Source organism: Salmo trutta, chromosome 20 (assembly GCF_901001165.1).
Source record: "Salmo trutta chromosome 20, fSalTru1.1, whole genome shotgun sequence".
Classification (NCBI taxonomy): Eukaryota; Metazoa; Chordata; class Actinopteri; order Salmoniformes; family Salmonidae; genus Salmo; species Salmo trutta.
Window position 1 is genome coordinate 47157215 of NC_042976.1, and position 20221 is coordinate 47177435.

The 20221-nt window shown below is 42.0% G+C and overlaps 1 protein-coding gene across 3 annotated transcripts in view; it reads right to left on the reverse strand.

Moving 5' to 3' along the window:
• slc39a10 (solute carrier family 39 member 10) overlaps positions 1–20221 on the reverse strand; it is a 72156-nt gene that overhangs the window by 28960 nt on the left and 22975 nt on the right. For all 3 annotated transcript variants that reach the window (XM_029703557.1, XM_029703558.1, XM_029703559.1), the window contains 2 exons: positions 18731–19909; positions 18390–18567 (listed from right to left, as the gene is read on the reverse strand). In XM_029703557.1, the coding sequence (XP_029559417.1) occupies positions 18390–18567; positions 18731–19909 (1357 nt within the window). The remainder of the gene's footprint in view (positions 1–18389; positions 18568–18730; positions 19910–20221) is intronic.

The following is a 20221-nucleotide window of genomic DNA, read 5'->3' on the forward strand; positions in this document are numbered from 1 at the left end:
TATGCATCTAATGCAAAAAATATTGTGAAGGGGGAGTGACACCAGTCAGAAACCTGTCCCCCTGCAGAAAAAATGTCTACTGTCCACAAGCTGTTGTCATTCATAGGCTTACTTTCTTGAGTGAGATTTTGTAACAACCACTTCCATCGCTATTGAAAAATGTCATTATGAATTCATTTTGTCCTTGCTCCTCGAACATTTATTCAAAACAGAGGCACAGAATTAAAACGGAAACAATGTATCAAAAGGTCATAAAAGTATATGGTCATGACAGGATCAGTTTGACAGTCATAGTTGGGGCCAGGACTCTAGAAAACGGAGAAACTAAAGAACAATTTAGATGTTTAATGTAGTGTGAAATTCAATGTCACACAAACGTGTGCCGCATTCGCTAGACCAATACTAGCTTCTGCCGCCAGCATTCAGGTCTGGCAGGTGTCGAAGACTGCAGGCTCATCATCCAGACAATTGATGTCAAGGGTGGACTTCGAGAGTCCTTTCTTGCCACGTCAAAATTAATTAGTGTTCGATGAATATGTTGTGAAGATTGCGTAGCCTGTTTTGGAGGTGGCCTGACTAATAACAGTGGCTTAGTTGGTTTGTTCAGGTTATTATACATGTAACCCTAAATAAGCACAAAATTCTGTTGACAATAACTACACTCCAACTGCAAGTTAAGGAGTGGGAGAAACCCTTTCCTTTAAGCGCCAAAAGCAAATTTATACCGTTGTTTTCCAGTTATTTTTATAGGGCAGGGTAATCACGTTACTTTCAGTGGGCCTGCATGCGACATGTGACTCCTTACGCTTCACAGGGATCACAAACGCTCTCACGGGATCAAATAAGTGCAGCCTTTGGAAAGGTTTGAATACTTTTTTCCTTCTCTCGGGGTGGTCACTGGTCTATCTCGACTGGATAGGTTAAACCAAGTGCTCATGGACCTGTTAACCCCTAGTCGTTTCAGAGGTGTATTCCAAAGTAGCGTGAGCAAATATTATACATTAACAACAAACAAAAAAAACCTAGGAGGAGTGAGTGGTCTTAACGCTAAAATCAAATAACGATAGTCCAAATTTATACAAATAACGAATGAATAAAACACCTCGTCATGCATCTTTTCATCTGTTTAGTCTCAGGTGGTTAATGAAAAAGTGATCCCTGATCATTCTGTAGTTGTCTGAATAGCTGTAGAGGGAGTGAATCAAGCAGTTGCTGTCGCTTTGCCCAAAGGATTAAAAATCATTACAAATCTCCAAATGCTGCAAGTCCTTTTGGAAACAAGAGGCAGGCGTTCCTCACGGGGGGATGCTAATGAAAGAGACAGGGCAAGACAAAGTTTTAATTACACAGCTATTAGATGTTAGTTTTGGGAGCATGCCTGTTAAGCTCGGCTTTGGGATAACAAAAAACAAAAAAATAATTTGAAGACCGCAACAGGGACTGCGTCATACAATTGTATTAGCTGTCAACTCCTCTTCCAACGAGCTTTGAGAGTGGGGTGAGGTATTGAGGAATCAAGGCTATTCGTTTTCAGACAGATAGGACATCATGAACATGACTAACAGGGAGAAGATTTTTGATTATCAAAAAAAATTACATGAGCCTTCCTATGGGGAAATTCAACTTAAAAAGGCCCAGTGCAGTCAAAATTAAGCTTTAAAAGTGTTTTAAAATCATATTGTACAGCTGACGAAAACAAACACTGTAAAAGTATAAAACGTTAATCAGTATTATTTCCTCAGTTGCTGGTTGAAAATACAATCAACACATGATCTAAAATCAGCAAGTTTGCATGGTGAGAATTTCAGCTTTCCAAGGTGAACTCACCATGTGGTAAATTGGTTGATAGACCAATAACAAAAAGAGGGATCCAAACCTCTCTGCTAATAACACATGAGCGCTCTGGAGCAGGTTTTCCATCAAGGATCTCTGTACTTTGCTCTGTTCATCTTTGCCTCGATCCTGACTAGTGTCCCGGTCACTGAAAAACATCCCCACAGCATGATGATGCTATCACCATGCTTCACCATAGGGATGGTGCCAGGTTTCCTCCAGACGTGACGCTTGGCATTCTGGCCAAAGACTTCAATATTGGTTTCATTAGACCAGAGAATCTTGTTTCTCATGGTCTGATAGTCCTTTAGGTGTCTTTTGGCAAACTCCAAGCGGGCTGTCGTGTCTTTTACTGAGGAGTGGCTTCTGTCTGGCCACTAACATAAAAAGGCCTGATTGGTGTAGTGGTGCAGAGATGGTTGTCCAATTGCCACAGAGGAACTCTGGAGCTCTGTCAGTGACCATCGGGTTCTTGGTCACCTCCCTGATCAAGGTCCTTCTCCCCCAATTGCTCAGTTTGGCCGGGCGGCCTGCTCTAGGAAGAGTCTTTGTGGTTCCAAACTTCTACCATTTAAGAATGATGGAGGCCACTGTTCTTGGGGAACTTCAATGCTGAATAAATGTTTTGGTACCCTTCCCCAGATCTGTTTCTCGACACAATCCTGTCTCGGAGCTCTACGGGCAATTCCTTCAACCTCATGGCTTGGTTTTTGCTTTGACATGCACTGTCAATTGTGGGACCGTATATAGGAAAGGTGTGTGCCTTTCCAAATCATGTCCAATCATTGAATTTAACACACGTTGACTCCAATCAAGTTGTAGAACAATCAAGGATGATCACTGGAAACAGGATGCACCTGAGCTCAATTTTGAGTCTCATAGCAAAGGATCTGAATACTTAAGGAAATACAGTATTTCTATTTTTCAAATGTGCAAAAATGTATAAAAACCTGTTTTTGCTTTGTCATTATGGGGTATTGTGTGTAGATTCATAAGGAACATTTATAAATGCACTGTAATTGTTGCCAAGAAATTATTTGATATAGATATAAATACAGCTGCATTGGGCCCTTAAACGGTCCAAAACATTTAAATGTTATGTCTATTGAACGAACTCCAGAAGTAGGTAAACTGGTAAATAACGTGTGGATTCATAGGGGACCAAATTAATGATTGACATGGCTCTGTTTAAGTGGCTAGGGATGTTATATTGGGATTTGTGTGAAAACATCTTGTTTATGTGAGTCAAGGTTAGTGTCCTCCCTCTGGCTTAATCCCTTTTAATGGCCATCCGGGGAGCTTCAATGGTGCGAGTTTAGCACCACTGACATTCCAAAGGGCATAAAAAAAAAAACGACCTCTACCCTCCTCTGTAGGGGGGGGGGGGGGGGCTTAGGACTGGAACAACATTGTCCACACACCCTTGTTGCAGCAAACATCCTATAATATGCTGCAGTTGTGGGCCACACCCCTCAGGTTATCCTGAGTTAAATTGAAAATGTTTACCAAAGTTGGTCGCCAACTCCTCGATCCTGCTTTGTGACACACCCTTCAGGTGTTGATACCCATGAAGCGAATATGCATATGCCACAAAAGGTGGCTAACCTTTGAGCCAGGTAAACTGTCGTACTTAGATAGTCCTTGAAATCTCATAGCTCCCAGTTGGTGAAGATGACATGAATGCATTTTAGTGCTTCTGAAGTTGGAACAACTCTTCAACCAATGAGATTTTAGGTATATGGCTAAGCAAGCTAATGTTGCGGCTGTTAACTTGGTTATGGTGACAATGTGTCAATAATGTATATGTTTTATTTAAATCTGTTGGTGAAACACAGCTTCTTTCACTTTAGTGAGATTTTGCCAACGATTATTATCAGAAGATTCTGCATCAGTATTTGTTGTGTTGCTGCTTCATATTCCGCATTCACACCAGTTGCTTGCCTTTTAAATTAAATAGTGCCAGAGAGGAAGAGGTGAAGCAAAAGCTGACTCCTGTCCAAAATCTGAAAGTGGGGAGTGTTGAATTTGGTCAACATAAAATGTAACTGCTAAACGAGATGAGGCCTATTTGGTCTAATGGAAGTTAAGAAATGCTTTAAAAATTGTTTGTTACAAATGTACTAGTATACAGTGCATTCGGAAAGTATTCAGACCCCTTCACTTTGTTAGACTTATTCTAAAATGTATTAAATATATTTTCCTCAAATCTATATCTCATAATAACAAACCAAAAACAGGTCATTTTTTTGGCACATTTAAGAAGTAAAAACCCCAGAAATACCTTACTTACAGAAGTATTCAGACCCTTTGCTGTGAAACTCGAAATTGAGCTCCGGTTTCCATTGATCATCTTGGAGATGTTTCTAGTTAAATAAAAGGTTCAATAAAAAAATAAAAATTATCTACAACTTGGAGTCCACCGGTGGTAAATTCAATTTATTGGACAGGATTTGGAAAGGCCCACACCCATCGATATAAGGTCCCACAGTTGACAGTGCATGTCAGAGCAAAAACTAAGCCATGTGGTTGAATGACTTGTACGTTACGCTCCAAGACAAGGTTGTGTCGAGGCACAGCTCTGGGGAAGGGTACCAAATTACTGCAGCATTGAAGGTCCCCTAGAACACAGTGGTCTATCATTCTTAAATGGAAAACATTTGGAACCACAAAGACTCTTCCTAGAGCAGGCTGCCCAGCAAAACTGAGCAACCAGGGGAGAAGGACCTTGGTCAGGGAGGTGACCAAGAACCCAATGGTCACCTTGACAGACCTCTAGAGTTCCTCTGTGGAGATATGAGAATTTTCCAGAAGGACAACCATCTCTGCAGCACTCCACCAATCAGGCCTTTATGGCAGAGTGGCTAGATGGAAGCCACATGACAGCCCACTTGCAGTTTTCCAAAAAGGCACCTACATCTCAGAAAGTTTTAAACTGTCAAGAGGAGTAAGACAGGGTTTTCCACTATGGGCAAATCCACTTATTATTGCCATCGAAATGTTAGTTGTTAAAAACAGATGTAACAATATTAAGGGATAAGAAATCCAGGGCTTAAAAACAAAAAGGTGTCATTGTACGCTGATGATTCATGTCGTTTTCTTTTAAATCCACAACTAGTATCCCTCCACAGCCTCAGAGGATCTACATACCTTTTCTAACCTCTCTGGATTAAAAGGCAATGACGACATGTGTACTATATTACGTAATGGACCATAAAAAAAAAAAAATCTAACTTTTACATTACTGTGTAGTTTACCAATAAAATAGTCTGATGGAGATGTGGACATACTCGGTATACAGTCGTGGCCAAAAGTTTTGAGAATGACAAATATTAAGTGCCAAAGTTTGCTGCTTCAGTGTATTTAGAAATGTTTGTCAGATGTTACTATGGAATACTGAAGTATAATTAGAAGCATTTCATAAGTTATTAACTTTTATTGACAATTACATGAAGTTGATGCAAAGAGTCAATATTTGCAGTGTTGACCCTTCTTTTTCAAGACCTCTGCAATCCACCCTGGCATGCTGTCAATTAACTTCTGGGCCACATCCTGACTGATGACAGCCCATTCTTGCATAATCAATGCTTGGAGTTTGTCAGAATTTGTGGGTTTTTGCTTGTCCACCCACCTCTTGAGGATTGACCACAAGTTCTCAATAGGATTAAGGTCTGGGGAGTTTCCTGGCCATGGACCCAAAATATCGATGTTCTGTTTACCGAGCCACTTAGTTATCACTTTTGCCTTATGGCAAGGTGCGCCATCATGCTGGAAAAGGCATTGTTCGTCACCAAACTGTTTCTGGATGGTTGGGAGAAGTTGCTCTCGGAGGATGTGTTGGTACCATTCTTTATTCATGGCTGTGTTCTTAGGCAAAATTGGGAGTGAGCCCACTCCCTTGGCTGAGAAGCAACCCCACACATGCATGGTCTCAGGATGCTTTACTGTTGGCATGACACAGGACTGATGGTAGCGCTCACCTTGCCTTCTCCGGACAAGCTTTTTTCCCCCAGATGCCCCAAACAATCGGAAAGGGGATTTATCAGAGAAAATGACTTTACCCCAGTCCTCAGCAGTCATATCCCTGTACCTTTTGCAGAATATCAGTCTGTCCCTGAGGTTTTTCCTGGAGAGAAGTGGCTTCTTTGCTGCCCTTCTTGACACCAGGCCATCCTCCAAAGGTATTTGCCTCACTGTGCATGCAGAATGCACGCACACCTGCCTGCTGCCATTCCTGAGCAAGCTCTGTACTGGTGGTGCCCCGATCCTGCAGCTGAATCAACTTTAGGAGACAGTCCTGGCGCTTGCTGGACTTTGGGCGCTTTGAAGCCTTCTTCACAACAATTGAACCGCTCTCCTTGAAGTTCTTGATGATCCGATAAATGGTTGATTTAGGTGCAATCTTATCCATGCCTGTGAAGCCCTTCCTTGTGCAAAGCAATGATGACGGCACGTGTTTCCTTGCAGGTAACCATGGTTAACAGAGGAAGAACAATGATTCCAAGCACCACCCTCCTTTTGAAGCTTCCAGTCTATTATTCAAACTCAATCAGCATGACAGAGTGATCTCCAGCCTTGTCCTCGTCAACACTCACCCCAGTGTTAACGAGAGAATCACTGACATGTCAGCTGGTCCTTTTATGGCAGGGCTGAAATGCAGTGGAAATGTTTTTTGGGGGGGATTCAGTTCATTTGCATGGCAAAGAGGGACTTTGCAATTAATTGCAACTTATCTGATCATTTCATAAAATTCTGGAGTATATGCAAATTGCCATCATACAAACTGAGGCAGCAGACTGTGAAAATTAATATTTGTGTAATTTTCAAAACTTGGCCACGACTGTACATATCCCAAAAGAAAGACATTTAAATAGAAAGTTAGCAAAAACAGATAAGATCTTGCTACCATGGAAAGGAAAATACATGTCTGTTTGTGGAAAAAAAATCACCCTGATCAACTCTAGTCATATCACAGTTGACCTATTTGCTTATGTCTATGGTTTCCACTTACGGTTGACCGTGTTTTAAATGTATATTATATGAGCAAAAAAAAATACATTTTATTTGGAACGGCAAGCCAGACAAAATGAAAATGGCCCATTTCAGGGTTCAATTCTTGGGCCAACTCTTTTCTCTGTATACATAAATGATGTCGCTCTTGCTGCTGGTGAATCTCTGATCCACCTCTACGCAGACGACACCATTCTGTATACATACTTCTGGCCCTTCTTTGGACACTGTGTTAACAACCCTCCAGACGAGCTTCAATGCCATTCAACTCTCCTTCCGTGGTCTCCAACTGCTCCTAAACACAAGTAAAACTAAATGCATGCTCTTCAACCGATCGCTGCCTGCACCTGCCCGCCCATCCAGCATAACTTCTCTGGACGGTTCTAACTTAGAATTTGTGGACGACTACAAATACCTAGGTGTCTGGTTAGACTGTAAACTCTCCTTCCAGACTCACATCAATCATCTCCAATCCAAAGTGAAATCTAGAATTGGCTTCCTATTTCGCAACAAAGCATCCTTCACTCATGCTGCCAAACATACCCTCGTAAAACTGACCATCCTACCAATCCTCGACTTCGGCGATGTCATTTACAAAATAGCCTCCAATACCCTACTCAACAAGCTGGATGCAGTCCATCACAGTGCCATCCGTTTTGTCACCAAAGCCCCATATACTACCCACCACTGCGACCTGTATGCTCTCGTTGGCTGGCCTTCACTTCATAATCGTCGCCAAACACATTGGCTCCAGGTCATCTACAAGACCCTGCTAGGTAAAGTCCCCCCTTATCTCCGCTCACTGGTCACCATAGCAGCACCCACCTGTAGCACGCGCTCCAGCAGGTATATCTCTCTGGTCACCCCTAAAGCCAACTCCTCCTTTGGTCGTCTCTCCTTCCAGTTCTCTGCTGCCAACGACTGGAACGAACTACAAAAATCTCTGAAACTGGAAACACATCTCCCTCACTAGCTTTAAGCACCAGCTGTCAGAGCAGCTCACAGATCACTGCACCTGTACATAGCCCATCTATAATTTAGCCCAAACTACTACCTCTTCCCCTACTGTATTTATTTTATTTATTTTGCTCCTTTGCACCATATTATTTATATTTGAACTTTGAACTTTCTTCAAACTACAAATCTACCATTCCAGTGTTTTTCTTGCTATACTTTATTTACTTTGCCACCATGGCATTTTTTTGCCTTTACCTCCCTTATCTCACATCATTTGCTCACATTGTATATAGTCTTATTTTTTTCTACTGTATTATTGACTGTATGTTGTTTACTCCATGTGTAACTCTGTGTTGTTGTATGTTGTCGAACTGCTTTGCTTTATCTTGGCCAGGTTGCAATTGTAAATGAGAACTTGTTCTCAACTTGCCTACCTGGTTAAATAAAGGTGAAATTAAATAAATAAATAAAAATAAATGTATATAATGAATAGGAATTCCGAGGGCAGAAATGATTCAATATTAAAACATTAGACCTCTCACTAAAAGGTGTCAGTCATACTTAAATCCAACCTGGTTTGCCAGCAAATTAGTAATAATGTTGTCTGCCCCATGTTCAAGAATTGCCATTTTCCCTTTATTCAGATTACAACTGCTCACTTTGTTATTTGAAAACAAAATCTCCAAAATATATAGTTATTTTTTTAAACAAGCCATATAAAAGTTGGTTGCAATTTCAGTTTTATCCACCAGAAAAGACAGAATAATACAACAAATAGTGGTTAAACTGAAATATACTAATTGATCAACAAAAAAGTATATATTTTTCGTTAAAATGGTTAATAAAAAAAGCTATAATCTTTGTAAAAAATATCATAAATAGGACTGGTGGAGCAGCTAACACAAATATATGGAAATGTCTGCTCTACCCAAAATTACAACCAACTAATAGCAGCATTACCGCAAAAATGGAAGAGCCAAGTGGAAGGGGGAAAAGTAAGGAACTTGTCTGTCGGCCCTGCAATAAAGACCAAAATTGGTTTAAGAAAATTGTTGGGAAGAGATTTGCGACGTACCGATTCCATGGCACATGGTTTATGAATTGACACACAAAACGACACCAGATAGATAGATATCTATCTATAGGGGATGCAACCTTCCCAGCTCTGCAGATTTTGTTGTGAGGAGGCCGAGTCATTAGAGAATTTATTTTGGCATTGTCCATACGTAGCTCGTTTTTGGTGACAGGTCCAGGAATGGATGAAGAGTTGCAACATTTACATGGAACTAATGCCGCAGATAGCAATACTGGGTGATTTGACTATGACTTTTCAAATCAATCAATATAATACCTTTAGCAAAAATGTTTATTAAATGTACAATCTGTAGAAACTAAGAGAATAGAAAGGTGCAGAACTTTTGTGAAGCATCACAGCACAGTTGAAAAATATATGCCAATGGAGCTGAAAGGGGGGCCTAATAAGATAACAAATGTAAAATACTGTGTATAAAATGTATATAGGTTCAGAACTTTTGTGAAATAGCACAGTTAAAAATCTATGGCAAATACAAATCAAACTGGATGGACATCAGAAATAGAGGAAGGCTAGTACTAAAAACAAACAATATAACTATTGTAAAATAGATTGTGTTCGTAAAACGTTCATAAAACACGTTCGTAAAACACAGATGAAGTTGGAAGTTTATATACACCTTAGCCAAAAACATTTAAACTCAGTTTCACAATTCCTGACATTTAATCCTAGTAAAAATTCCCTGTCTTAGGTCAGTTAGGATCACCACTTTATTTTAAGACTGAAATGTCAGAATAATCGTAGAGAGAATGATTTATTTCAGCTTTTATTTCTTTCATCACATTCCCAGTGGGTCAGAAGTTTACATACAGTCAATTAGTATTTGGTAGCATTGCCTTTAAATTGCTTCACTTGGGTCAAATGTTTTGGGTAGCCTTCCACAAGCTTCACACAATAACTTGGGTGAATTTTGGCCTATTCCTCCTGACAGAGCTGGTGTAACTGAGTCAGGTGGGTAGGCCTCCTTGCTCGCACACACTTTTTCAGTTCTGCCCACAAATGTTCCATGGGATTGAGGTCAGGGCTTTGTGATGGCCACTCCAATACCTTGACTTTGCTGTCCTTAAGCCATTTTGCCACAACTTTGGAAGTATACTTAGGTCTTCCAAATGGACAATGACCCCATCTGCAACCAAGCTTTAACTTCCTGACTGATGTCTTGAGATGTTGCTTCAATATATCCACATAATTTTCTTTCCTCATGATGCCATCTATTTTGTTAAGTGCACCAGTCCCTCCTGCAGCAAAGCACCACCACAACATGATGCAGCCACCCCCCTGCTTCACGGTTGGGATGGTGTTCAGCTTGCAAGCGTCCCCCTTTTTCCTTCAAACATAACGATGGTCATTATGGACAAACCGTTCTATTTTGTCCTCAGACCAGAGGACTTTTCTCCAAAAAGTATTATCTTTGTCCCCATATGCAGTTGCAAACCATAGTCCGGCTTTTTTATTGCGGTTTTGGAGCAGTGGCTTCCTCCTTGCTGAGCGGCCTTTCAGGTTGTCGATATAGGACTCGTTTTACTGTGGATAGAGATACTTTTGTACCCGTTTCCTCCAGCATCTTCACAAGGTCCTTTGCTGTTGTTCTGGGATTGATTTGCACTTTTCGCACCAAAGTACGTTCATCTCTAGGAGACAGAATGCGTCTCCTTCCTGAGCGGTATGACGTCTGCGCGGTCCCATGGTGTTTATACTTGCGTACTATCGTTTGCACAGATGAACGTGGTTCCTCCAGGAGTTTGGAAACTGCTCCCAAGGATGAACCAGACTTGTGGAGGTCTACAAATCTTTTTCTGAGGTCTTGCCTGATTTCTTTTGATTTTCCCATGATGTCAAGCAAAGAGGAACTGAGTTTGAAGGTAGGCCTTGAAATACATCCACGGGTACACCTCCAATTGACTCAAATGATGTCAATTAGCCAAACAGAAGCTTCTAAAGCCATGACATAATTCCAAGCTGTTTAAAGGCACAGTCAACTTAGTGTACGTAAACTTATGACCCACTGGAATTGTGATAGTGAATAAGTGAAATAATCTGTCTGTAAACAATTGTTGGAAAAATTACTTGTGTCATGCACAAAGTAGTGTCCTAACCGACTTGCCAAAAGTATAGTTTGTTAACAAGAAATTTATGGAGTGGTTGAAAAACGAGTTTTAATGACTCCAACCTAAGTGTATGTAAACTTCCGACTTCAACTGTAGTATGTATCAGCTGGAAGTAGAAGCCTAAGTGTTATTGTTTATTAGTTTCCTCCAATTAGGGGAGGGGTGGAATGGTTTGTGGGAAATAAAGGAAAATATATATATATTTTAAATACAGTGTAGTCATTGTTAATGTTGTAAATGACTATTGTAGCTAGAAACGGCTGCTTTTTATGGAATATCTACATAGGCATACAGAGGCCCATTATCGGCAACCATCACTCCTGTGTTCCAATGGCACGTTGTGTTAGCTAATCCAAGTTTATAATTTTAAAAAGGCTAATTGATCATTAGAAAACCCTTTTGCAATTATGTTAACACAGCTGAAAACTGTTGTGCTAATTAAAGAAGCAATAAAACTGGCCTTCTTCAGACTAGTTGAGTATCTGGAGCATCAGCATTTGTGAGTTCAATTACAGGCTCAAAATGGCCAGAAACAAAGTACTTTCTTCTGAAACTAGTCAGTCTATTCTTGTTCAGTGAAATTAAGGCTATTCCATACGAGAAATTGCCAAGAAACTGAAGATCTCATACAATGCTGTGTACTACTCCCTTCACAGAACAGTGCAAACTGTCTCTAACCAGAATAGAAAGAGTGGGAGGCCCCGATGAACAACTGAGCAAGAGGACAAGTACATTAGTGTCTAGTTTGAGAAATAGACGCCTCACAAGTCCTCAACTGGCAGCTTCACTAAATAGTACCCAGAAAACACCAGTCTCAACGTCAACAGTGAAGAGGCAACTCCGGGATGCTGGTCTTCTAGGCAGAGTTCCTCTGTCCAGTGTCTGTTATTTTTCCCATCTTAATCTTTTCTTCTTATTGGCCAGTCTGAGAAATGATTTTTTCTTTGCAACTCTGCCTAGAAGGCAAACATCCCGGAGTTGCCTCTTCACTGTTGACATTGAGGCTGGTGTTTTGTGGGTACTATTTAATGAAGCTGCCAGTTGAGGACTTGAGCCATAACTACACACATTTTCTTTAATCAATTTTGGTCTTTAATGCAGGGCCAACAGAAGAGTTCCTTACACTCCCCCCCCCCCTGTTTTTAAAGGGAGAGAAACCAAAAGCCCACCGTGCCTATTTTTCCAAAATTGTCAGTCCACAAAGTGAAATTCCCCCAGTGTATTTTTCCAAGTCCTCTCAACTCCAGGACCACAGACAGTTTTTGTTGTGCCTGATGCAAGACTCTAGTGTCAGAGGAGAGACTCAGACTGAAAACACCTCCATTAATTGCCACAGTTTAGACTACCGATAGATCAGCCTTCTAACTCCCCTTTGCAATAGTGTGGTGCAATGACAGAATGCCACCATCTACCACTAACGTTCGCGGCATAAGCTCCTAACTTTTAAAGTAAGAACCACTGTAGTTCTACAGAATTATACCTAGGAGAAGAGGCTTATATGGAGGAACTTTGAATTTCCTTTAAGATAGCTAGCCAACTAACAAGCTTGTGTGTGCAGAGCAGCACCAAATTTAAAAACATCTTATTTTTGTAGTTAATAAATCCAACGTGAAACGTGATAAGGATACTATAGGCATAGTTAACGGGCATTGAAAAAGTTTATCCATTCTTCTCTAGCTAATTAAAAATATCTCCTTATCTTCTGAATCATGCTTGCACGTCAGTACTGTAGCCGTGCTCCAAAGGGGGGAGGGGCAGTTAGCCTAAACACACACAAAGCTGTTCAGCTTGCAGGCAGACACTGGAATATGTTTGAGTGACAAAGTGAGGGCTTTGAATACGCTCTTTTGTGGGGTTTTTAGTGTGGGACGATTAAAAACGTCCCATTGACGCTACATGAAATGGTCACTTTTGCAGACACCTCAAATATTGCCACCCCTCCCACATCAGCATAAGCGAGAGGATATTAGACCGGTAAATAGCCGAACCTGGCATAGGGCTGCCAGCGAGCAAGTTTTTACATGGCGAAATTGCAAACTAAAGTGCATTTGACACTTGCGCCTCCTTAGCGCAAGTCGAAAATAGAGCCTACTATGTAAATGGGACATACGAAATGTACAGGCATACTAATTTGACATACAAGATAGTATGATGAGTATTGGGATGCAGCCTGAGTCTATACATTATTTGATTTGTTGTAATTTGTTTTATTCTGTACGTCAGCTGATTAATTTGTGAATAAACAATTATTTAAATGACATTCGTGCCCACCTTAGTTTTTCAATTAGTGTGGGTTTAGTGTCAAGTAACTGACCCTTATCACACATGACAATACTTCAACAACTTTGTTCACATCTTGATTGTCAACTTCATACTCTTGCAACATGTCTATTGTTTTGAAATGTATCCTCTTGCCACAGAGGCAGTTGCTACCGTTGAGTAATATCTTATTTGTCACATCTAGCAAAACTCTCTATAATCCTGAGGCAACTGTAAATCAAACAGACAGAACATCACTGGCGGGTCCTTCACACTCACATAACTCATACTCTTCTTCTCCCCCCCTCTAATTACCCCTATCAGGAACAGCCGGGTGGAAATATGGGGAAAGAGGGAAAAGAGAACTGGTCCTCACTCAAATTATGATTCTCCTTCGAGCCGTGGCCCAGAAAGAAAGAAAGAAAGAAAGAAAGAAAGAAAGAAAGAAAGAAAGAAAGAAAGAAAGAAAGACTGTCCTAATTGGCAGTGTGAGAAAAAAAAGAATGACAAAACATACAGGACATTTTCTGAGCACACAAGTGGAAGTTTACGGGGGGTAAACGAGAGGTAAGTTCTCTCCAAGGGCGGGATGCCTTACTGGTGTCTCTCGCTGCACCATGGGAGAGGCTCCAGTCCTTCACCAATGAGGAGTCATCCGTGCCCTCTTTCCTTTTTCAGTGTCATCTTAAATGATCTTCACCATTTTTAGTGGTCTTCAGCCCCAAAGCACAAATGTTGCATCAGGACTCTGGAGTTTGTGTGTTAATGAAAGATTTACAGTACCTTCAGAAAGTATTTAAACCCCTTGACTTGTTACACATTTTGTTGTGTTACAGCCAGAATTTAAATACCCCATAATGTAAAAGTGAAATTATGTTTTTCAAAATGTTAACAAATTAATAAAAAGCTGAAATGTCTTGAGTCAATAAGTATTCAACCCCTTTGTTTCCGCAAGCCTAAATAAGTTCAGGAGTAAAATGTCCTTAAAGAGTCACATAATACATTTCATGGGCTCATTCTGTGGCCTATAATAGTGTTTAACATGATTTTTGAATGACGAAACCCCATCTATGTACCCCACGCATATAGAACTATCTGTAAGGTCCCTCAGTAGAGCAGTGAACACAGATCAAATCACAAAGACCAGGGAGGTTTTCCCATGCCTTGCAAAGAAGGGCACCTATTGGTAGACGGGTAAAAATAAAAAAGCAGACATTGAATAACCCTTTGAGCATGGTGAACTTATTACAATTTGGATGGTGTATCAATACACCCAGTCACTACAAAGATACAGGCATAGATAGAACAATGAGCCAGATATTCCACCGGATGTACAGTGAGGGAAAAAAGTATTTGATCCCCTGCTGATTTTGTACATTTGCCCACTGACAAAGAAATGATCAGTCTATAATTTTAATGGTAGATTTATTTGAACAGTGAGAGACAGAATAACAACAACGAAAAAACGCATGTCAAAAATGTTATAAAATGATTTGCATTTTAATGAGGGAAATGAGTATTTGACCCCCCTCTCAATCAGAAAGATTTCTGGCTCCCAGGTGTCTTTTATACAGGTAACGAGCTGAGATTAGGAGCACACTCTTAAAGGGAGTGCTACTAATCTCAGCTTGTTACCTGTATAAAAGACACCTGTCCACAGAAGCAGTCAGATTCCAAACTCTCCACCATGGCCAAGACCAAAGAGCTCTCCAAGGATGTCAGGGACAAGATTGTAGACCTACACAAGGCTGGAATGGGCTACAAGACCATCGCCAAGCAGCTTGGTGAGAAGGTGACAACAGTTGGTGCGATTATTCGCAAATGGAAGAAACACAAAAGAACTGTCAATCTCCCTCGGCCTGAGGCTCCATGCAAGATCTCACCTCGTGGGGTTGCAATGATCATGAGAACGGTGAGGAATCAGCCAGGAACTACACGGGAGGATCTTGTCAATGATCTCAAGGCAGCTGGGACCATAGTCACCAAGAAAACAATTGGTAACACACTACGCCGTGAAGGACTGAAATCCTGCAGCGCCTGCAAGGTCCCCCTGCTCAAGAATACATATACATGCCCGTCTAAAGTTTGCCAATGAACATCTGAATGATTCAGAGGACAACTGGTGAAAGTGTTGTGACCAGATGAGACCAAAATGGAGCTCTTTGGCATCAACTCAACTCGCCGTGTTTGGAGGAGGAGGAATGCTGCCTATGACCCCAAGAACACCATCTCCACCATCAAACATGGAGGTGGAAACATTATGCTTTGGGGGTGTTTTTCTGCTAAGGGGACAGGACAACTTCACCGCATCATTTGACAGGGCCATGTACTGTCAAATCTTGGGTGAGAACCTCCTTCCCTCAGCCAGGGCATTGAAAATGGGTCGTGGATGGGTATTCCAGCATGACAATGACCCAAAACACACAGCCAAGGCAACAAAGGAGTGGCTCAAGAAGAAGCACATTAAGGTCCTGGAGTGGCCTAGCCAGTCTCCAGACCTTAATCCCATAGAAAATCTGTGGAGGGAGCTGAAGGTTCGAGTTACCAAACGTCAGCCTCGAAACCTTAATGACTTAGAGAAGATCTACAAAGACGAGTGGGATAAAATCCCTCCTGAGATGTGTGCAAACCTGGTGGCCAACTACAAGAAACGTCTGACCTCTGTGATTGCCAACAAGGGTTTTGCCACCAAGTACTAAGTCATGTTTTAAAGAGGGGTCAAATACCTATTTCCCTCATTAAAATGCAAATCATTTTATAACATTTTTGACATGCGTTTTCTGGATTTTTTTGTTGTTATTCTGTCTCTCACTGTTCAAATAAACCTACCATTAAAATTATAGACTGATCATTTCTTTGTCAGTGGGCAAACGTACAAAATCAGCAGGGGATCAAATACTTTTTTCCCCCCTCACTGTATAAACGTGAAGCATACGGTTGGCGTTTCCACTCACCACCAAATATGGTGATGAGAGGAAGCCCAGCGACCGGCAGTGGGAGAAGATGGATTTTGACCAACATTCTGCTAACTTTGTCATCGATGAAAGATTTGATCTTTACAAAATACAAAACATGCATCCTGTTTGCAACAAGGCACTAAAGTAATACTGGGAAAAAAGAAAAAAGTTTCAGGATAAAAAAAGAAAAAAAGAAATGGATCTAAGGATAGGCAAAATCCTAGAGGAAAACCTGGTTCAGTGTGCTTTACAACAGACACTGGGGGATGAATTCACCTTTCAGAAGGACAATAACCTAAAGCAAGACCAAATCTACAATGGAGTTGCTTACCAAAAAGACAGTGAATGTTCCTGAGTGGCATAGTTAGTTTTGACTTAAATTTACTTGATAATCTATGGCAAGACCTGAAAGCGGTTGTCTAGCAATGATCAATTTGACAGAGCTTGAAGATTTTTTTTAAATAAAAATGGGCAAATGTTGCACAATCCAGGTGGAAAGTTCTTAAAGAACTACCCAGAAAGACTCAAAGCTCTATTCACTGCCAAAGGTGCTTCGACAAAGTGAACACTTATGCAATGATATATTTCTGTATTTCATTTTCTGTAAATGTACTAAAATGTGTCATGATCATTTTTGTCATTATTGGGTTTGTGTGTAGATGGGTGATAGGTAGATGGGTAATTCAGGCTGTAATAACCAAATGTGGAATAAGTCAAGGAGTATGAATACTTTGAAGGCACTATGTAGCCAGATGAGAGCTTACTTTCATTCCAGTAAAACACACATTTTCAACAGTGCAGACAACAATAACCTAGCAAATTACATACTGTAGGTTGTCACTCAACAAACAAAACCTAATATCACACAAACCATTTATGCATTTGAATGATGAAGGTGCCGTGCAGATGTGCAAGAACAGGCCATCTACCTCTCGCTGGTCAGCGCTCAAAGCTGGGCAGTGTGCAGTTTGATTACAGTATGCTACTGATATTGCCTGGAGTTTTTCAGCATGCAAAATGACTTGTAGATCAATGACTGTCAACACAGTTACATGCTTAGTTGTGACATGCTAAGTTGTCACAAAATATGAGGTATTTTTGGAATGTATAAACCATGTAATATGAGCAACAACAAAAAATAGAACACCCTTTGCACTTCAGTATGGTGGTTTGACAGCCTTCTCCAATCCCTCATGAAACAGTTTGGAACACTGCCGTTTAAAGAGCATTGGCCATGCTGATTTTAATAATAGTTTGACTATACCTACACTCTGAAATGTTTGAATATTAAAAGAAAAACATTTTGAAAATAGAGCTACTGTGATATGACCAATGGAGACCATGTGATATGATTAAGCGAGTTGGAAGATAATTCTTCACATTGTTTCAAATGAAAGGTTCGACAGGAAGTATTCTCTGCTTGGCAGTTTTGTTAAATGTTGTTGTCCAAGGCCTTTTCCATTTAGATGCATTGTCATAGGTAAGAACACTTTAGTAGTAGTACTTGGCAGCTAAAAGCTAAATTGCAGTACTAAGAGTGCCATTGCATCATACGCATGTCAAAACAGAAAAACACTTAGGCCTATCCAGCCCCAAGTAGTATCAATTCACCACACCAATAAACGGGCAAAAGCATAAGTAAGATCAACCTTTGTGCAGCCCTTATGTTTTGGCAAAGTTCTGCAAAGCCTTGGGAAATGCTGATGGCAAATAACTTTTACGCCAAAGTTTATGGCACACGCCAAATCATGAGACTGTCACAAACATATTGGCATGTTTCTGAGTATGTGTTCTCACTCGACACAGAAGAGCCTTCAAGCTCACTATGTGCTACCTAAGAAGCAGGGTTGTATTTGCTGAAAAAAATACTGTAGTTTGCAGTGCTCATGTGCAACAGAAGCTAAGTGTGTACAGAAGGGTGTGACTGACACATCTATTGTGCAAATAGGCCCTAATACTGCCACCCATGTGTGAGTGGCACCATTCAAAACAGATTCAAAGCCATACGTCCACAGAACAATCCAATAACATTGTGTAGGCTTTTGGGCACGAGTACCGCAATTGTCACATTATTGACATAAGTCACAATGGGCACATTGTTAGTGGATGAGGTAAGATCCTTATGAGGGCTACATAACTGCATTACTGTCACCGAGTGAAATCACAGGGCCTTACCGGAGTTGGCTGGCTCCAGGGCGGCCTGCCCCACGTCCACCTGGTGATAGTGGCGGATGCAGACGCGGCTGTCAATCTGGTAGAGCAGGGCCGGGCACAGGTAGGTGAACTGGCTGGGCGAGATGTGGGAGTCTGGACTCAGGCCATAGTAGTTGAGGAGCTGGGTCAGATTCAGACACTGGAGATGGAGGAAGGAAGAGATGGTGGACAGGGGAGAAAAGTTAATCACAAACAGTACTGTCATTACACATCCTTTATTACTCAGTTTATGCAAATCCGTTTAATATATATCTATCTAAAGATTTGATGTATTCATCATACATCAAATAAATAAGCCCCACCTCCTCATGCTGGTGAACCACGTCCTCTTGATGCCTGGGCAGGGCTGGCACCGGGAACGTGGGGCTCACATGGGGCCCACCTGCCGCCCTCTTCCCCCTAGGCGCAGAACTAAGACTGTGACCATGCTCCTGACTGTGGTTATGGTGGTCTTGGTTTCGGGCCCACTGGCCTTTGGGTTTCCTTGGCCTCTTGGGCTTGGATTCTGGAGGTAGGGTAAGAGGGGCAGAGGGCTTGGCAATGGGGACCTCTGAAGCCTCGGCCCCTGGTTGCTGCTCCTGGCGGGCCTGTGCCGGGGCTGTGGATGGCTGCTCTTGATGTGCTTGAGAACTGTCTGTGTTGTTTTGTAAGTGATGGGGGTGTGTGTGGGGTTTGAGGTCATGATGAGGCTGAGTCTTGTTGCTGTGGTCTTCATGGTTGAGCTGTTGGCTCTCTTTGCCTTGTTCGTAGTCATGATTGTGTTTATGATCATGAGTGTGGTCACTGTCTTTTACTGGGCTGTGGTCATGGTCATATTTGTGGTCGTGATCCTCCAATGGACCATCATCTACAGTGGGACTGGCACCGGTCGCCAGTTGGTTGCAGGGGGAGTGAGTTGGCCCTGGATCTGTGTGTGGGTGGTAGTGTGTGTGGGGCCTCCCCCGTGTATGCTGGTGTCTGTGCCCATGGCCATGCCCTGGCTCTTCGTGGGTGGGCGAGTGTGAGTGGAGCCCCTCCTGGACCTCCAGCAGGTCCAGGTGGGCAACGTGATCGTGGCCCAGCTCCTCATGCTCCAAGCCCACCACCTTCACCTCCCCCAGACCCAGGCTGAGCAGCAGGCTCTGGAAGCCACGGAAGTCCAGCTGGCCGCGCTGGCCATAGCGCCGGAACAGTTGGTGGATGTAGAAGCGCTGCTCCAGCTCTAGCACCTCGCCGGGACTCCCCTTGTTCTGCGCATCTATTTCCCCGCCAGACCCTCCTCCGCCCACGTAAGGAGCCTGGGAGATCTGCAGGTCGCTGTGGGCGTGTTCGTGACCATCATGTTCGCCAGCGCCGCTATGGTCACCTTGGTGATGGCCGTGGTGATGGTGCTGGCTGTCGCCGTGGCAGTGGCTGCACTGGTGGAACAGGAAGGTGAGCACACATAGGAAGCAGAACTTGGTGTGAGCATGGACCCGCATCGTCTCCCCGCTATGACACCCCTAAAATGGGTAAAGAGAGAACACACACACACACACACACACACACACGTAAGAAACTTTGTTATAAGCCTAGAAATTGATGAAGTAGCTACCCAACTGATCTCATAATAACCAATCTGATTTAAAATAAAGACTGGACAAATGGGCTTTCATCTAATTGCAGCCTGAGCACAATAAGCTCCCCAAAGAGCTAGCCGGAGAAAGTGTGAGAAATTTGTTTTTTCCTTCATGTTTTTCCGCCAGAGGCAGACATAGCATTCCAGTCAAATGATCTTCATAAGATCTCCAGAGAGGCCTGGGGGTAAGGGGGAT